The following is an 18,884-nucleotide window of genomic DNA, read 5'->3' as shown; positions in this document are numbered from 1 at the left end:
GTCTATAGCTGAGTTTTGGCTTCCTTCACTCACTCGTTTGTTCGTGCCCTTACCCATTGCCCAAGCACATACTTAGCAGAGCCGGCCGGTGCTAAGGGTGCTGGGATGCAAACTGGGGGGCTGCTCAGATCTTGCACATCTTCTCGTTTGAGGAGGGAGTGACCGTGGTGTGGGGCTCAGGGGGAGGTGGCCGCATCTGGACCAGGACGAGGGGTGGGGGTGGGGGGAGAGAGAGGAGATGTGCTTCTGGACAGAAGGAACAGCTGGGGTGAGGGCTTGGAGGCAGGTGGGCAGGAGCAGCAGCTGAGGGGGTGAGGGCAAGGGCCAGGCCAGGCACTGCAGGAGCGCTTGGCTAGAGTTCAAAGACTAGACAGATTGCTTCCTCTCTCTGACCTCCTCCTCCATCAAAAAATCAGACAAGCAGGGGAGGGCTGGTGTGCCATCAGCGGTGTGAGAGGTGATGGGTTGGAGGCAAAATGCCTGCAGGATAAAAGGGGGTGGTCTCTCTCCCTCTGTCTCCTTCCCTCTCACATGCACGCGTGCACACACACACACTCACCCAGAGCCCCTTGGCAGGCATTCCCATCTCCAGGAACACCACTGAGGACCTCCAGGAGTGACCCACAGGCCTTCCTGGTCTCCTTTCCTTGTAGGACAACCTGTCCCAGCCTCTCTTCGAGATGGACCTGGATGGCTCCTCGGGCGTGCTGTTTCCCTTCTATGATGTGGACACCAACATGCTCTATGTGGTGGGGAAGGTGAGCCTGGTGTGGCAGGGAGGGGGCTGCCTGAGCCCCTGAGGCAGGGAGCAGGGCTACCCCAGCCTAGCCCTACCGCTAGCCCCACAACAACCGGGGGCCCTGGGGGTTCAGGCCAGGGAGAGGGATGAGGAGGGCTTTCTGGACACTGTCTCCCTGCACTGGGCACATACCCTGTCCCACCATCCTGGCTCCCAGCGAACACCCAGGGCCAGGGCTTTGGGCAGACACCCGAGGCTTATCACTCCTCAGGTCTGGGACCAGATGAGGAGGCCCCATTGGTGTTTCTCAATAGGGGTACCTTCGAATTTGGGCTGGAGCAGGTTTTCACTGGGTAGGACTAACTGGTACTTGGCATCGTAGCTCCTCCTCACCAGTGCCTGGAGCAGCACTCTGTCCCTCTCTCCCTTCCCAAGTCACTAGGACAGGGACAACCAGAAATGCCCCAGAAGTGTAAGATCACTGGACGGTCTCAGGACCCACCACTGCTGACCTTTTTGTGCAGCTGGGAGTGGGACTCGGGCCTGTGCTCCCAGAGTTTCTGCCTTGGAGGCACATAGGTGGGCTTTGGGTCATGATTGGGAGAATCGAGTGTTGAAATGAGGACCCCTTGCTGCTTTAACAGCAGTTCCCTGGTGTTTTCTTATGTGAGGTGGCTTTGCCAGCCCTTCGGTCACTGTGAATGCCAGGTTTCTGCTGCATGGCCGTGGGAGGCCCCGGGGTGGGGGCGGATGGGACCCAGCTCTGAGTTGTACCCTCCTCCTCCTCAGGGAGATGGAAACATCCGCTACTATGAGGTGAGCGCCAACAAGCCTCACCTGAGCTACCTGACAGAGTACCGCTCCCACAGCCCACAGAAGGGGATGGGTGAGTACGGAACGCTGAGGACACGTGGGGTCTGGGGAGACAGGAGCGAGTCAGATGAGGGCCCCACCCTGGAGAGGACCCCATTCAGAAGGACAGAGGGTGGATCAAGGCAGACTCTATGGGAGCTCTGATGGAAGTATGTAGGAGGTTCTCTGGGAGCAAGCAGCAGGAAGTCGAGGAAGGCTTCCCAGAGGAGGCAACACTCGAGGAGCCAAAAGGGGAGCGGAGCACAGTATGCGGAGAGAATGAAGGCATTCTAGGCTGAGGTAGGGCAGTTACAGCAGCAGCCACAACATAAGAGAGACGGACCTAGGAGAGCCCCTATTCTGTAAGTGTATTTGGGAATAGAAAAAAAAAAAAATGAAAGAAGACACATCTCTATGTTATCTATAAGAAACCCACTTGAACATGAAGACACAGCTACATTAACCACAAAGGGAAGGAGAAGGACACCTTGGTAACACTCATCAACAGGATGGGGGCAGGAGCTCTGTTCAGAGCAGCTCGGGCGCAAGCTGGTGGGGAGGACCAAGTCTGATTACTCCAACCCCATTTCCCCAGCACAGGGCCCAGCCCAGTGTAGGTATTTGCTCATGAACTGTCTGTAGACGGAAGGGGGGTGGGAGGAGGGTACTCTCTGCTCATGCCCAGGTGTGCACTCTGGCTTTGCCCCTCACCTGGGTCCCTGTGACCCCAGCCCAGCCAGAACCTCTGAGCCCTCCTTGGCCATCTGCCCGCAGGTGTCATGCCAAAGAGAGGTCTCGACGTCACCTCCTGCGAGATCTTCCGCTTCTACAAGCTGATTACAAGCAAAGGCCTCATTGAGCCTATATCCATGATTGTACCCCGGCGGGTAAGGGTGGTGTGGCCATCTGTGAGGGAGGCGGGAGCCCCTTCTGAAGAAGACATGCCCTGGGAGCTGGAGCCCGGAGCCCATGCCCTTGGGGTAACAGCAAGGAGGCTGGTGGCCACTCCTCAAGGGAAAGGCCTTTCTCATTGTCAGTGCAGTGTTGCTGGGAACTAAGGGTCCTGAGACCAAACCATCTCTGCTCTTGAGTTGCTGTGTGACCTTGGACATGTCCCTTTGCTCTCTTGGCCTTGGTTTCTTCAACTCCTAGGTGGGGAAATCCTGGACCCCAGCTCCCTTAGGGCCCTCCCATCTGGGCAGCCCCTTTGCCACCTCGGTCCTCACTCCTGGCTTCTCCTACAGTCGGAGTCTTACCAAGAGGACATCTACCCGCCTACGGCAGGAGCCCGGCCCTCTCTGACAGCCCAGGAGTGGCTCTGTGGGATGAATAAAGGTGAGGGGGGCAGACGAAGGCCCCGTGCAAATGTGAGGTGAAATGGAGTGTCCAGTCATCCCAGGTAGCTGAGAGGGGTTTGGCCTACAGTTGTATTCTCCCATAACCCCTTGTCCTTGACAGTGAGTCCCCATTGGCTAGGATGGTCCCATATGGGTCCGAGAATGGAGGGCTTGTCCTAAGTGGCTCAGGAAAGTCTTTCCAAATCAAGGCATTTTGCTCCATGGAACACTTCTTGAAACTCCAGACTGTGCAGCGTGAGTGGGTAGTCTGGGCCCCAGGCCCTTGCCCATCTTCCCATCCCCACCTTTGCAATTACTTTTCAGCCTAAGAGACCCTAGTCTAGGCAGAAGCTTCCCGCTGCCCACGCCTGCCCCAGGCCCTTCCTCCCTGTGCTGACACCCCCCCTGCCCTGTCCACCTAAGGGCTACCCCAGAGGAGGCAATGTGTGCTCTTGGCCCCTCCGCGGCGCCTGCCTCTTCCTTTGGGCGACACTTGGTCTGTTCCTCTCTGGACTTCTCACGTCTTCTGTGACTGCTACCTTGGCACCCACCCCACCCCACCCCACCCCTGCTTCTCAGGGCTGTTGGGAGGATTCATGAACTGGTAGAAGGCAGAGCGCAATGCATACAGGACTGTCCCTGCAAAGCAAGGACAAGTCTTCACTGGAGCCATTCGCAGTGTTTGGGGGCAGCTGCAGGCATACACTCAGCGGCCCTGGCAAACCAGGCCTCACTTAGATGATCCCGTGGGGATGTGTTTGCAAGCTGGGTGCCCCAGTGTGGGGGCTGGTTCTTGTCTGCATGCAGCCAGAGCTCCACTCTTGTCCATCTGCTCACGAGCCCTCAGTCCTCACACGGCCCTTTGCTTCCCTCCCAGGCCCAGTCATGGTGTCCCTGAGGCCCTGCTCCGAGATCCTGAGCCCGCAGCCACTGCTCCCAGAGACATGCCCCTCCGTCTCCATGCCCCCCTCCAAACAAACAGACAAGGTGGTTGTAGACGATGGCCGGAGAGCCTTCTCCCGTCTGGAGGAGAAGGTGCCCAGGCAGGGAGCAGCAGAACACAGGCTGGAAGAGAAGACCCCTCGGCTCACCAACGGCTTCGACATGGAGTGTCCCCCACCAAAGACAGAGAACGAGGTGGGAACGAGGGGGGCGGTGCGTGCACTGGGATGGTCGGGAGAAAGTGAGCGGTGAAGACGGCCAGCCGTGGGGCCTGGCCTGGCCTCTTTACTTGCTTTGTGACCTCATTGACCAAACAGGCAGTGAACGCTGTGGTCTGCCAAGATGGCGGGTGTATATCCAGATGACGGAAAACCGTCTGCAAGATGCAGAGGGTTTGATTCCGTATTAGAGTCCCTCCCTGCTCTGATGCTAGGATTTTCTGTTTTCATGGTCAACATTTGTTAAGCGCCCGCCGTGTCCCAGGTCCTGTGGTAGGCACTGTGGCTTATGACCTGACTGAATTTTCTCCCCAGGCCTGGGGGTCAGTTTGTAGTGGCTAAAAGCACAGGGGCCGGCACCTCACAGAGGAGTCCTGGTCCTGCCTCTGCTGAACACTGACGGGAGGACCTCAGAGCCAGGGGCTGAATCTCTCTTGGCCTCGGCGGCAGGGGGTGGGGGAAGGGGTACTTAAACTCCCACCTCTGTAGGGGTGTGAAGATCCTCAGGGGAGCGCCCAGCATCTGCAATGGTTGCCTATGCCACAGTGATGACCCTAACGCCCAGGTTCATCTTCTGACCCCCGGGTTCCTAGAGGAGGAAATTAAAACTCAAGAGAGGCTAAGTAACTTGCTGAGGTCACATCATTTAGCTAGTTTAGTGGTGAGAACTGTAGCCTCCAGACTTCAGGGCCATGCATCCTTTCCTCTATCCCACAGGGCATCTAAGGAGGCAAAAAAAAAAAAAAAAAGGTCTGACTTCATTTATTGTGTGAAGAAATGATTTTATAAAGTTCTGTGCAACGGCCGCTCCCTTGAGCCTCCACGTGTCTGTGTGTGGAAAGGGGGTGGTGGTTTGTCCTTCCCGAGGGTGTTCTGGCCCCTCACATCCGGGGCCACCGCGTGATCTCTCCCTCTGTTCTGTGCTTTCCCAGCTGCTGCAGATGTTCTATCGACAACAGGAGGAGATCCGAAGGCTCCGCGAGCTGTTGACGCAGCGCGAGGTGCAGGCCAAGCAGTTGGAGCTGGAGGTCCAGAACTCGCGCATGGGCTCACAGAGGTTCTGAGCAGAGCGTGCTGCCCTCCCCACCCTCAGGGACACCACTTGGCTCCATGGGGAGGTCCAGAACCAAACCACAAGTCCCCCAAGAACAACCACTATTTCTATATTTTTTACCAGAAAACGAAAACTCTCGGTTGCTGGAAGATTCTAGTGGGAGGGGTGTGGTGCCGTTTTCTACTTGCCTTCTCAAAACAGGTGTCTGAATTGACTCTTTTTAGACAACAACTTGCCTTCGGTTTTGTTCTGTGTTTAAGGGTCCACGGCGAGCTGTCACTTCTCCAGGAAAAGAACACTATAAAGTTAGAGCTGGAAGGATCCAAGAGGGGAAGCTGCCTGTGATTTTCAAACTGTCCACAGGGTGGGAGGAAGCCTAAGCAGGAGGGCTGTGGCCCCCACCACCACCCCGTTCCAACCAGACAGCTTCCCTTCTTTCTGATTTATATATCGGCTTCCATGGAATACATAGTTCTGTTTCTGAAAAAACATTGAGAAGTTTGAAAAGCAGTGATCTGGCACAATTCCTCATTTTACAGGTGGGGAAACTGAGGCCCAGAGAGAGACGAGTGACCAGGGTCCACAGAGGGTTCATGGAAGGGCTGGGTCAGGCTTCTGGTCTGCTGGGTCTTTCTGCCTCTCCCGGTCTGATGCAGCTCTCAGCCCGCAGGGCAGGAATCTGTTTATTCTGGGTTCAGCAGTGACTTCTTACAGGTCCTTCCCTCTCTGGTCTCAGTTTCTCCATCTGAACCTGGGGACCCTGGGGTGTGCTGCCCTCTACAGGATCTGCCTCCTGAGACAAGAAGCCATGGCCTTGACCTGAGGAAAACTACCCATAGCAATGATCTGGGTCGGCTGTAGGAACTCACAAGACATTGGTGAACCAGCAGAGGAAGTTTAACTGTGGGGAAATAAGTCAAGCTTTGGCCCAGTGCTAGAACACAGAGAGGAAGCCCATACCATCCTCTCTTCAATCGCCATCAGCCAAGTGTGGACAGACACTTATCTCTTTTGTGGGGGAGCAGACATCAGGGTGGTTCCTGTGACCACTGACAGGCCACAGAGCCTGTCTGCTCCAGGATAGATAGAGGCAGGTAGATTTTGGTCTACGAGGCAGGGAGCCCCAGCACTGCGGGATGCTTGCAGAACCCCGTGGCCACCCCCTTCTGGAGAGGTATGACTGCACTAGGGAAGGGAGTAGGGCCAGGTGACCCTGAAGTTTCCTTCTAGCCTGAGAGTAATATGTCCCTCCCTTGTGAATCTGCGTCCTGCGCCCATTCGCTAAGGTTCTTTGTCAGTGGCCAATACACAGCCGAGCTAGAGATGGAAAATGTTGGAAATTAAATGAGCCCTGATGGGATTTTGTCCACTGCACAGGGCAATCCTAGAGCTAAGATGGGGACAGGAGGAGGCCCCACCGCCTGGTAGGTTTCAGCCCAGGCTGTACGTTGAGAGTCCTCTTAGGAGGGTTTGAGAAATACAGATGCCTCGTCCCAATCCCAGGCCAGTTGAAGCTGAATCTTTGCGTATATTGTTCTGAGTTCCCAGGTCATTCTGCAGTACAGACTGGAGAGCCGCTGAGCTGGCCCATCTGTACCTATCTGCGGTAGAGATGAGGACAGAGAATGTCAGACCGGCTCTGGGATCTAACCCCCTCCTCTGAATCTGGGCCGGAAGTGTCCCGTGTCTCTGTGGGACCCCTGGCTACAACTCGATGAGGGCTCTGTGACCCCGAGCGCCCCCTCCCCTAGCCATAGCTTGGTCCCCTTGTCTGCCTACACATACCAGACGCCCGCATCCTCTCTCTTGTTGACTCGTCCCTGGGGCTCACCAGAGCCATGTCCCAGGCGTTGTGAGGGAACAGAGCTCCCCTGGGTGGGGCTGCCTCTCCCACCTCATGGGCAGTCAGCTCTCTGCAGTGTACAAAGCCCTTCCACCTCCACTCCCTGGCATGTCCAGCTCTAATTCTAACATGGGCCAGGCGGGCATCGCCCCCCTGGTCAGAATGATGACACTATCCCCATGTCATTCCCAGAGAATGAAGAAGGATCACGCCCACAGGCACTGGCCGCAAACAGCCAGAGTTGGGGCTGAGTCTGGGGCATCTCCCAAATGCTCCTCTGAGCAGAACCTTCTCAGGCTCTTAAGGGACCCAGACCTCATGCTTAAAAACAATATGAAGGCATCTGTGAACAAACTTGTTTTTTGGGTTTGCTTTTTTTTTTAAACTAGAATAAATTATTTAAATTATTTCACAGCAAGGGAGAGGGATAGGTAATTTTTATCAAATATTTTTTTAAGCCATTTTTTAAAATTGCATTTTTGTTTATGTTCTTGACTGATGAAGCAGAGGTTGCCCAGCATCTGCAGGGCCAGGCCTGCACACTCAGGGCAAAGCAGAATGTGCACTCATCTCTTTACTCCGTCCTCTGGGAGGCCCCTGACCGTTGACTCAGGAGCTTTCTGAGAATGAAGACAGTACCGGGAGATGAGCGCTGGGGCGTATCCACCTTAGCTCTACAATAAATGTTCTTCCTGGAACTAAATGTAAGATTGTATCATAGAGGGAAGAAGGAAATCAAAAATAGATCTATGCTTTTAATATGAAACCGTGCCTGAAATAGTCTGATTGTTTTAATGTTGTTTCTGAAATTCCTTTTACCTTTGTAAAAAAAAAAAAAAAAATTAAGAAATAAAAATGAAAATAAATAGATGTGAAATCGTGCAATGGAAAGAATGTACCAAAATAATAAACAACATCTGCCTAGACATTTTAATACCTGGAGCTTTCCTTTTCTTGATTTGTGCTACAAATACCAATTAAATTATCTACTTGTTTGGACCAGAGACCGGGCTGGGAAACAGATAAAACAGATTTGGTCCCTGCCCTCTGAAGTTTTTAGTTATGCTTGGAAGGAAGATGAGGGCCAGGTTAGGGGAAGTGTGGGCTGCTCTGGGTGAATAAGCAAGGTGGGCTTCCTGGAGGAGGTGAAATTTAGGCAGAAGGATAAATAGAAGTGAGCAGGGCAAAGGGTATTGGGGGAAAAGAGGTCCCAAGCAGAAAAAACTGCCTATTCTTGGTCTGGAAACAAGCAAAAGGTAGAGCATAGACAGGGCAGGGATCAAAGGTATTAAGAGCCAAGGATAGGAACTGAGAATTTTTTCCCAACTTTATTGAGATACAATTGACAAAAGTTGTATATATTTGGATTGTACATGATTTTTAAGGATGTACAATGTGATGATTTAATATATGTATACCTTGTGAAATGATTACCATCAAGTTAATTAACACATTATCTCACATAGTGTGTGGTGAGAACACTTGAGATCTACACGCAGAAAATTTCAAGTATTAACTAGAGTCACCAGGCTGTACCTTAGATCCCCCAAACTTGGGCATCTCACAACTAAAAGTCTGTACTCTTTTCCCCCACCTCCAAAGCCTCCCAGTTGAACTCCACGCTGTTGCTAGGAGTACAACTGTTTTAATTTTATTTTGGGGTTTTTTGTTGTTGTTGTTGGTGGTGGTGGTGGTGGTTTTTTGTTTGTTTTTGATTCCACATCTATGTGAAACTAAACAGTGTTTGTTTTTCCTCCGTCTGGCTTATTTCACTAAGCATAAAGTCTGCAAACTCACCCAGGTGGCAAATGTCAGGATTTCCTTTTTTTGGGTCTGAGCAACGTTTCACCGTATATACACACAGCATTCATTCACGGACGGACACTAGTGGCTTCCACGCCTTGGCTGTTGTGAATAACGCTGCAAGGCACCCCGGAGTGCAGGTGGCTCTCCCAGATACTGACTTCATAATCGGTAATCTTCCTGTATGTACCCAGAAGGGAGATGGCTTGATCATGGGGTAGGTCCATTTTTCACTTTTTTGAGGAAACTCCATGGTGTTGTACAGGTTGGCTGTACTAATTTACATTTGGTGGAGGCTGAGACAGCCTGGGGCGATCAGAGTTTCTAGGATTCTGACAGCTGGGGGAACGGTGATTTCTCCCGGGGAAGGGGCAAAGAGAATCAAGGCAAAGTGGATCCGGCTGCGGCCACCTCCCAGGCGCTAGGCCAGGCCCGAGCCCTCCACGCCGCGGAAGGGGCCGGCGCAGGTCCGGCTAGAGCGCGGCCCATGGGGCCGCAGGGCGCCGATGTTGCCGCTACCCGGGCCGGGCGTGCGCAGCCGTCCTTCCTGCGGGAGCGGGGCCTGCCCGGAGCCAACCCCGCCCCACCGCCCCGCTTTCGATTCTCCGCGGGAGCCCCTCCCCCGCACCGCGGCCGCGGGGACCCGAGGGCTGAATGGCCGGCGCAGGTGCGCGGAGCGAGACACCTGGGGGGCCGGGAACACCTGGGACGCCGGGGCCGCCGGAGCGCGAGGACGCAAGCGGCTGGCGCTGCCCGGAGCATGGCGACCGCGTGGCCGAGCTCTTCTGTCGCCGCTGCCGCCGTTGCGTGTGCGCGCTCTGCCCGGTGCTGGGCGCGCACCGCGGCCACCCGGTCGGCCTGGCGCTGGAAGAGGCGGTGCACGTGCAGGTGGGGACCGGGGCGGCGCGCGGGGGGTGCAACGGGCGGGGAGGCGCGCGCAGGGTTGGCGGCCGGTTCCTGGTTAGGCCTGGAGCCGCAGGGAAGCCCACCTGTTGTTGCCAACGATCAGTTAAGCTTCAGAAGAGGTGGGTTTGGGAGTGAGAACTGGGGCGCCCTGGCTGATAACGCAGATGTCCTTGACCTCGTCCACCACGCGGGTCCACCACACTGCCCTTGGGCTGGAAGAAGGTCTGCGGGTGAACACGGATGAAAAGCCCTACAGAAACCTCTGGTTTCCTCTCCTGAAGTTCACAGTCAGGGCCTAAGGACTGCTTGACTGACTGCTGTAGGAGCGGCCGCCAGCCACCCACTCCTGCCCTTCCCCTCCACCCTTCCTCGCCATAGCACTTCCCTTCCACGCATTTAACAGCCTGGTGGGGAGCTGTGACAGCCATTTTATTGATATGAAAAGGGAAACTGGAAGCTGAGGCTGCCTTTGACCCTAGGATTCCACAGCTGTGTTGTCCCCACTGGCTTCTCATCTTGGAACCCTCACCTGTGCATAATCCTAATAGTGGTCAGGGGCTCTCAACTCTTATTCTGGCCTTGAGGACAACTTGTTCTGTGGCTCTGGTCAAATCTGTCTGCCCCACCTGGGATAGGCAGGCCCTTCTCTCTCTGACAGATGTAGATTCTACCACTTCCTCCTTCGGGAAGTCTTCTGTGATTAATGACCTTTCTGTTCACATTGCGACAGCCTTGGAGCTGGATGAAAATGGGCCCTGTGGGAGCTGGTCCAGTTGGTGGAGTCCTCGGTTTAAGGCCCACCTCTTCCTCCAAGGTCTTCCTTTTCTTATCTGTATAATGGTTGTAAGAGTAATAGCTCCTCAGAGGCTGTGTCCAGAGTTCATATGGCTGCTTTCCAGAGATAGGGCTTTGGTGTCTCATAGGTGGGTCCACCCACCTACCTACCTCCCACCTACGTACCCATTTTGTGTTCACATACCTACCCACTCACCTGTTTATCCATCATCCTTCCATCCACTCATCAGACATCCATTCAGCACATACTTTGTGCCATGAGCTAAGGAATAAATCAATTCTTCCTGGATCTGGAGATGTTCCCTGGCTGGTGGGATGAGAACAGATAGTGACAATATAGTGTGATAAGTATTGTAATTGGAAAGCTGGAGGGAAGACAGTGTGAAGTAGGAAGAGAGAGCCCAGGAAGACTTCCTGGAGGAGTGCCACTGGAACTGTCCTTGAAGACTGAGTAGAATTTTACCAGGTAGCTTTGACAGGAGAAGCATCCTGGGATTGGAAGGTCCAGACACCGGGAGGCTGGGCTCTCTTGGGGTGTTGGGGAGCGTTTGGTCTTGAAAGCTTAGAAATCACAGTGGGGTAAGGATGTGCTCCTGGAGTTTGCGGCTGTGGCTTATACCTGGGCTCCCATTGTGTCCCCACCCTCACCCACCACCTAGAATACAACCACACACAGCAGTAAATGCTTGTTGGATGTGACAATGACAGCTAACAACTCTGTTGAGTACTTAGTCCCTGCCAAGCACCGCACCAGATATTCTGTATACTTCTTATTCTCTATGGTGACGCTATGGGGTTAGCTCCAGATTTATGCTGAAAAAACAGGCTTAGAGATGTGAGGTCACTCGCTCAGTTCCCATGAAAGGGACTCAGACCTAGGAAGTCCTGTGTGACTCAGGCTGGTGCTCTTCATAGCTTGCTGGGTGGCTCCCGCTCTCCACTTGAAGCTGGCAGCCCTTGGTCACTGTGTTCGATTCAGCAAACACTTCTGGGTCACTCCCTGGTCCCTGGGGGAGAGCCAGGAACGGAGCAGACCTGCCCTTTGGTTGGTTGGGAAGCTGTTGGTTGGCTGGGCAGCCAGACCTGGGCCCAGCAGCTGAGTATAAGGCCAGCCTGAAGAAAGTCCAAATAGAGGTGAGGTCAAATTTGTGGGGAAGAGGGTCACAGAGCCCACCCGTGGAAAAATGGCAGTCGCAAAACAGAGACATATGGAAGGGAGCCGTTTTAGGTGGGAGGGAGATGGGACCATGAACCCCCACAGGCCTCACACGTGCAGGTCTTCTGAAGCCCAGTCCAGGCCAAAGGCCCACATTTCTGGAATGTATGTTCCACGCGGACAGGCCCTGTGACAGGGCCTGGCATGTAGTTGGTGGTTTGGTTAATAGTGACTCTATAAGTGAACACTCTTCCGCTGTCCCCAAACTGTTTGCCTTAAGGCCCTGTTTGAGAAAACTGGGTCATAAGTAGGATTGTTCTAGAAAAAAGGGAGGGGAACATCAAGGTTTGAAGAATATCTGACATAGGCTTCCGAGGATCAGAGGGACCCTTGTTCCAGCTCATCCTCCAATTTGCCCCATGACTCTGGGCCCACTCATCTCACCAGTGAGTCTCAGGTACCTCAACTGGAGCAAAATTCAGGGGTGGGAGATGCCCCTCGGGGTAGCTTGTTACCTTAAAAGTCACAGAATTAAGAATTAATTTTTCCTGACTCCTTCACATACAGAAACTCATCCAAGAATGTTTAAAGCAACTGGAAACCAAGAAGCAGCAGAATGTTGGCAACATAACCCACATAGAAGACACTGCCGAGAAGCTCAAGGCAAGTGGACATTTCTTCTTTATTCTAGTTGAGATATGCGCACTTCCCCTCGGATGCAAGGCTCTCCTCGGTGTGGAGCCAAGGGTATATAAAAACCTCTAAGGGATTTTAGATCCAGTTTGGTGGCCCTTGGGACTTCCAGAACTTGGGGGGCTCTTTTGAAGAAAAAGGACACAAAATCAGGTGCAAGGCCATGAGGGACCGGGCTAGTGAGGAGCTTGAAGCTTGTGGTGTTGTGTTGTGTTGTACCCAAAGCTTCTGTGTTGTTAGCTTGGTGAAGATCTGCCTCTGTCCAGTGCCCTAGTCTTGCCCCATAGCGCCTCACAAAATGGAGGAACAGCCTTTCCTGCCACCTGCCGCCTCTGCCAAGGCCATTCTCTTAGAGGGACTAGTCGTCCATCCCCTGCACCCCAAGTCACCTTAAACAAAGCAAAATGCAGTGTAAAGAACGTGCAAATAACTCTTTGGATGCCAACTACTTTGTTGAAAGAAATTAAATAGGGTATAAATATATTCCAAAAGTAAGTACTTTCTTCAGGCTCCTCTTTTCACAAAATTGTTTATTTATTTATTATTTTTTTTAAATAATTTAAAAAAAATTTTTTTTAATTTTTTTTGAAGATTTTGTTTATTTGACAGAGAGCACAAGTAGGCAGAGAGGCAGGCAGAGATGGGGGGGAGGCAAAGCAGGCTCCCTGCAGAAGCAGAGAGCCCGATGCGGAACTCGATCCCAGGACCCTGGAATCATGACCTGAGCCGAAGGCAGAGGCCTTAACCCACTGAGCCACCCAGGCACCCCAGAATTGTTTATTTAAATGGATTCTTTTTGGGCTTGAAATGAGAAGTTGGGACTGATACGATTGTGAGCTGCCATTTTACTCTAAAGAAGTTGTGCTGGGTTTTTTGGTCCTTTTATGTGAATTGAGCTGGTCCCTTCCCCTCTCGGCCTCGGCTGCCCCCACCTCGAAATGGGGGCTGGGGTGGGGTGCCCCCCAAGGGCCTCTCCCCCTGACGGCTCTGTGAACCCTGGACTGACCCCCACAGTCAGAGCAGAGAGACTGGCACCCAGGACGTCCCGAGGCCAGGCCCACAGCAGAGGGGAGATGCCGAGGCCCAGGCTAGGCGAGGTAACAGAATTGGTCCTCTATTGGCCCAGCATGCTTTATCTGTGGCTGCGTACCCCAGCATGCTGGGGACAGTTGCATTAATGCACCTGGAGCCCCAGCTGCATTAGTAACGGTGCCCGTCATGTCTCCAAGAGCATTTCTCTGGGACTCAGGTAAATACATCCATTGGAAAAGATTCAGGAAGGGATGGGGGAGGTGTTTTGGGCCACTCAGCCAGAAGGGCAGAATCGGGATACAAAGTCACTGTCTGCGGGATCTATGAGCAGAGATTCTTTCCTTGGGGGCCCCCAAGGAAAGAATTAGGACCCGTGTGCAGAGTCAAGTGGGTCACATTTCAGCCTCGTCTAAGGGGTGGAGTTTTCTTTCTTTGAACCTTTTCCTCAGCTTTTAAAATTCTATTTTGAAATAAGTACAGATTCACAGGATGTTGCAAAGATAGTGCAAAGAAGCCTCGCGTACCTTTCTCCTAGCTTGCCCCAAGGGTTAGAGCTTACCTAGTGCCGTGTCAAAACCAGAGTTGACAGCGTGTGTGTATAAAGTCCTACGTCAGTTTCTCATACGGGTAGATTGAGGAATGCAGAAGGATTCTGCCGCCACCAAGACCTACCTCGGGCAACACCATTAGAGTCACCCCTCCTACTCTCCCTCCAACAGTCTGACCCCGGGCAACCACACATCCATTCTCTATCTCTGTCATTATGGCATTTAAGAATGTCATAAAACTGGAATTATACGGTGTACAACCTTTGAGATTTTTTTCACTCAACATAATGCCTTCAGGATCCCTCCAGGTTGTTTTGTGTATCAATAGTTCATTCCTTTGAATTGCTGAATAATATCCCAGCCATCTGGTAGTCCAGGTCAGCCAGTTTTTTTTGTTTTTGGTTTTTTTTTTAATTTGAAGTTTTCATCTACGTTAGGGTAGTTTCGTTGTTTCCATTTTGGGGCTATTAAAAATAAAGCCACTTTGAGCAATCGTGTACAGGTTTTTGTGTGGACGTAGTTTCCATTTCTCTGCAATAAATGCCCAGCGCTGGTTCTGGGTTCTATGGGGCCTGTATGTTTAGCTTCTCAAGAAACTGCCAGAACATTTTGCAGGGTGGCTGTGTCATTTGACCTTCCCACCAGCCATGTATGAGACATCTAGTCTCCCCTCGTCCTTGCCTACTGGCAGGACTTGCCAGAGTTCTGTTCTAGCCTTTCTGGTAGCTGTACCCTTTGGACCCTGTGTTTGCGTTTCCCCAGCAGCTATGATCCCGAACAGCTTTCCATGTGTTTAATGGCAGCTTGTCTGTCCTCTGTGCTGTTGTTGTTTGTGTTTTTTGTTTTTTACCACTTCAGGATTGGTTTGTCTGTTTTCCTGCTGCTGAGTTTGGAGATGTCTCTCTGAGCTAGACGGGAGTCCCTTGTCAGGTCTGTGGTTTACAAATATTTTCTCCCAGTATGGGCTTGACATACCATTGCCTTCACAGGGGCTTTAGCAGAGTGAGAGTTTTTTAATTTTGAAGAAGGCCAGTTTATCCTTTTTTTTTTTTTTTTTTAATGGATTGTGCCCTCGGTTTCATGACTTGGCCTAGCCCTACATCCCAAAGATTCCCGCCTTTTCTTTGGTCTAAGTGTTTGACAATTTTATGTTGTACATTGAAGTCTGTGATTCTTATTGAGTTCCTTTTTCGTATAAGGTGGGAGATTTAGCTCAATTCTTTTTTTCTCTTTTCTTATGGATGTCCAGTTGCTCTGGCACCATTTGGGGAGAGACTGTGTGTTCTCCATTGAATTCCTCGAATTTTGTCGAAAATCAGTTGGCCCTGGGAGCCGTTGGGAGCTGAGCACCAGACACCCCCACAAGAAGGGTGCCTGCCTCCAGGTCTCCCAGCCCCCACCTGATCGCCTCCCTCACTGTGTTACCAGCCTGGCTCCTGGGGGCATTTGTGTTTCCATCCCTGGTCAAGAAACAGATATTTAAAAATTCAGCCATGCTTAACTCTTTATCAGATATGTCATTTGCAAATATCTTCTCCCATTCGGGAGGTTGCCTTTTGGTTTTGTTGATTGTTTCCTTTACTGTGCAAAAGTTTTTATTTTGATATAGTCCCAACAGATTATTTTTGCTTTTGTTTCCTTCACTTTATGAGGCATATCTAGAAAAATGTTGCTATAGCTTATGTAAGAGAAATTACTGATGTGCTCTCCTCTAGGATTTTTATGGTTTCAGGTCTTTAACATTTAGCTATTTTTTTTTTTTAAGATTTTATTTATTTATTTATTTAACAGACAGAGATCACAAGTAGGCAGAGAGGCAGGTAGAAAGAGAGAGAGGAGGAAGCAGGCTATCCGCGGAGCGGACAGCCCGATGCGGGGCTCGTGGGATCATGACCCGAGCCGAAGGCAGAGTCTTTAACCCACTAAGCCACCCAGGCGCCCCAGGTATTTTTTTTTTAAAGGTCTTATTTATTTATTTGACAAAGCAAGAGGGAACACAAGCAAGAGGAGTGGGAGAGGGAGAAGCTGAACTCCAGCCCAGCAGGGAGCCCAGTACGGGGCTTGATCCCAAGACCCTGGGACCATGACCTGAGCAGAATTCAGGCAGATGCTTAACAATGGAGCCACCTGGGTGCCCCCTTTAGGTCTTTAATCCATTTAAAATTTATTTTTGTGTATAATGTAACAAAGTGGTCCAATTTCATTTTGTCACAAAGCTGTCCAGTTTTCCCAACACCAGTTGTTCAAGAGACTATATTTTTCCCATTTCATATTCTTGCCTCCTTTGTCATAGATTAATTAACCATATAGTTGAGGGTCTATTTCTGGGCTCTCTGTTTGGTTCCACTGACCTACATGTCTATTTTTGTGCCAGTAACATACTATTTTCATCACTATAGGTTTATAGATTATTTTGAAATCTGGGATTTGGGTACCTCTAGTTTTGTTCCTTTTCCAAAATTGCTTTGGCTCTTTGGGGCCTTTTGTGGTTCCATACAACCACATAAAGAACTTTTACAACTCAACCATCCCCCCAAAAAAAACCCAAAAATCCAATTAAAAGTGGGTAGAAGACAGGGGTGCCTTGGTGGCACTGTTGCTTAAGTATCTGGCTCTTGGTTTCCCCTCAGGTCATGATCTCAGGGTCATGAGACCAACCCCTGCCTCAGGCTCTGCACTGAGCAGGGAGTCTGCTTGAAGATTCTCTTCTTCTGTTCCTCCCCTATGGTCCTGTATGCACGTGCTCGCTTGCTCGCTCTCTTTCTCTCCCCCTCCAAATAAATAAAATCTTTTTTTTTAAAGATTTTATTTATTTATTTGGCAGACAGAGATCACAAGGAGGCAGAGAGGCAGGTGGGGGAGGGGGAGGCAGGCTCCACGCTGAGCAGAGAGCCTGATATCAGGGGCTTGATCCCAGGACCCTGAATCATGACCTGAGCCGAAGGCAGAGGCTTAACTCACTGAGCCACCCAGGTGCCCCCTCAATGTTTGCTTTTTTAAGATTTATTTGAGAGAGAGAGAGCATGATTGGGATGAGAGGCACAGGGAGAAGCAGACTCCCCACTGAGCAGGGAGCCCTATGTGGGGCTCAATCCTAGGACCCTGAGATCATGACCTGAGCCAAACCAGATGCTCAACTGACTGAGCCACCCAGGCGCCCCCGAATTTTTCAGTTTTGAGGGTCCATGAGCTCGGACTTGAATTCTTCTCAGTACAGTCCTGTCATTTGGTTTATTTGTTTTGCTGGTGACTCTTTTTGCCCATGACCCTTGATGGATGACAAGATTCCTTGCCCCTGGGGTGCCTGGGTGACTCAGTTAAGCATCAGCCTTCAGTGAATGAGCACCACATAGGGCTCCCTGCTCAGCGGCGAGCTTGTTTCTTCCTCTCCCTCTGCTGCTCTCCCTGCTTGTGCTCTCCCCGCCCCCTCTATCTAATGAATAAATAAAATCTTAAAAAAAAAAAAAAAAAGATCCCTTGCTCCTTTCCCAGGCCAGTGAATGGAGTTTTTCCTGTTCCTAGTTCATGGATGAAGCAGGCTCCTGGGTTGGTGCAGGTGGCAGGTGCCCAGAGACCCCTCCCAAGGCTGCGGGGCTCCCAGTGTGGTGCGGTTGTCATACGGGTCACTTCCTCAGCTTCCGCACTGGAGTTCCCTCTTTGTTTGGGGCAGCTAAGGATTTCTGCTTTTTGTCGTTTGTGGGTTTGCTTTTTGTTTTTGAGCTGAGTCATATGATTTAAAAATTGGCTCACGTGTATATCCCCATTTCTGTGTGTTTGAACTAGGGAGGGAGGTCTCCCATGTCATCTTCTTCCCTCGTTATTGACCAAAAATCTGTGTCCCTTTATATATGGGCGTCTTGTTTTGGCTTGAGGTCCTAACTAACACTACCTTGGGTCAGTGTCAGAGACGGTGTGTTCCAGTACATGGCTCTACCACGATTAAGCCATTTTTGTAATGTGGAACATTTCGATCATTTCCAGTTTTTCACTAGCATAAAAGAACACCGCAGCGAACGTTTCTTACTTGTTCCGTCTGGACACATTCCCAGAAGTGACTCCTCCAGCTCATGGACACACACATGTAGGACTCTCCTGTGTTCCGCTAAACTTGTGGCCCGTGTGCTTTGGGGCAGAGAGGTCAGGGACAGCCACACTGCCCTGTGCTTGCGTAGGGAGAGGCACTGCTGGGAAAGGGCTGTCTGCCTGGAAATTAATCCATAAAACACTTTTGTGAGCAAACGAAAGTCAATAAAGTTCACACGTGCTCCAAAGTCCACTGCTCAGAAACCAGGGAACAGCCAACCACTTCCTTCCAGAGAACCATCAAGAAGGCCTTGGTTTTTAATCCTCAACCAACACCCATGGAATGATTTTCTCTGACATCCTTGTTGAGAGGCTGTTTCCTTCCCCTGCACAGCAGCTCAGAGGCCCAGGTGGATGGGAAACTCGCCATTTGCCCGCTACCCTAACCTGGACAAGGGTCAGGTGTCAGAGTGGCATAGTGACTTTGCTCTTCTTTTGGAATCTTCCCAGTTTTCCCCAGGGAGCTTTTGATACTTTTATGAGAATGTGTGTGTATGTGGTGGGGGGTTATATAAATATGTGTACTATAAAAATAAATATACACGTAAGTTTGGTTACTGTCTGTAGAATCCAGACCTGGGTAGGGAGTTAGGGTGTGCACAGGCTGGCAGAGCTGAAGTGGCCCTCGGCGCTGGGGGCACCCAGGAAGACAGAAGCCACTTTGCGGGTTTTGGACAGTGGTGATGAGTGCAGGGAACAGTGACACAGCATGGGGGTGGCGGAGAAGCCAGCCAGGGGTGGCGAGGCAGGAGCATGGGCAGGAGACACAGGGAGGATGTGGGAGGAGGGAGAGCAGGAGGCCGGGCCCACATGGTAGGAGCTGGAACCATAGCAGACCTGTCCTTCGGGAGCTGGAGGGTAGAGGGGACGTCCTGGCTGCTCC

At 51.6% G+C, this 18,884-nt stretch overlaps 2 protein-coding genes across 4 annotated transcripts in view; both read left to right on the top strand.

The window, feature by feature from the left end:
- The window catches only part of CORO2A (coronin 2A), a 53,326-nt gene extending 45,407 nt beyond the window's left edge, over positions 1–7,919 (top strand). For both annotated transcript variants that reach the window (XM_082696510.1, XM_082696511.1), the window contains exons 7-12: positions 654–758; positions 1,529–1,625; positions 2,366–2,478; positions 2,836–2,926; positions 3,806–4,065; positions 5,021–7,919. In XM_082696510.1, the coding sequence (XP_082552636.1) occupies positions 654–758; positions 1,529–1,625; positions 2,366–2,478; positions 2,836–2,926; positions 3,806–4,065; positions 5,021–5,152 (798 nt within the window). In that variant the 3' untranslated portion in view covers positions 5,153–7,919. The remainder of the gene's footprint in view (positions 1–653; positions 759–1,528; positions 1,626–2,365; positions 2,479–2,835; positions 2,927–3,805; positions 4,066–5,020) is intronic.
- Positions 7,920–8,848: 929 nt separating this feature from the next.
- TRIM14 (tripartite motif containing 14) overlaps positions 8,849–18,884 on the top strand; it is a 28,284-nt gene continuing 18,248 nt past the window's right edge. The window contains exons 1-3 of one of the 2 annotated variants that reach the window (XM_082694946.1): positions 8,855–8,959; positions 9,054–9,676; positions 12,213–12,308. In XM_082694946.1, the coding sequence (XP_082551072.1) occupies positions 9,443–9,676; positions 12,213–12,308 (330 nt within the window). In that variant the 5' untranslated portion in view covers positions 8,855–8,959; positions 9,054–9,442. Of the gene's footprint in view, positions 9,006–9,053; positions 9,677–12,212; positions 12,309–18,884 lie in introns of both variants that reach the window. The other variant, XM_082694947.1, reaches the window with a different exon arrangement.

This window comes from Mustela nivalis (genome assembly GCF_964662115.1).
Source record: "Mustela nivalis genome assembly, chromosome: 13".
In the NCBI taxonomy this organism is placed as follows: domain Eukaryota; kingdom Metazoa; phylum Chordata; class Mammalia; order Carnivora; family Mustelidae; genus Mustela; species Mustela nivalis.
The sequence above is the reverse complement of the archived record's forward strand: the minus strand, read 5'-3'. Positions and strand labels throughout refer to the sequence as shown.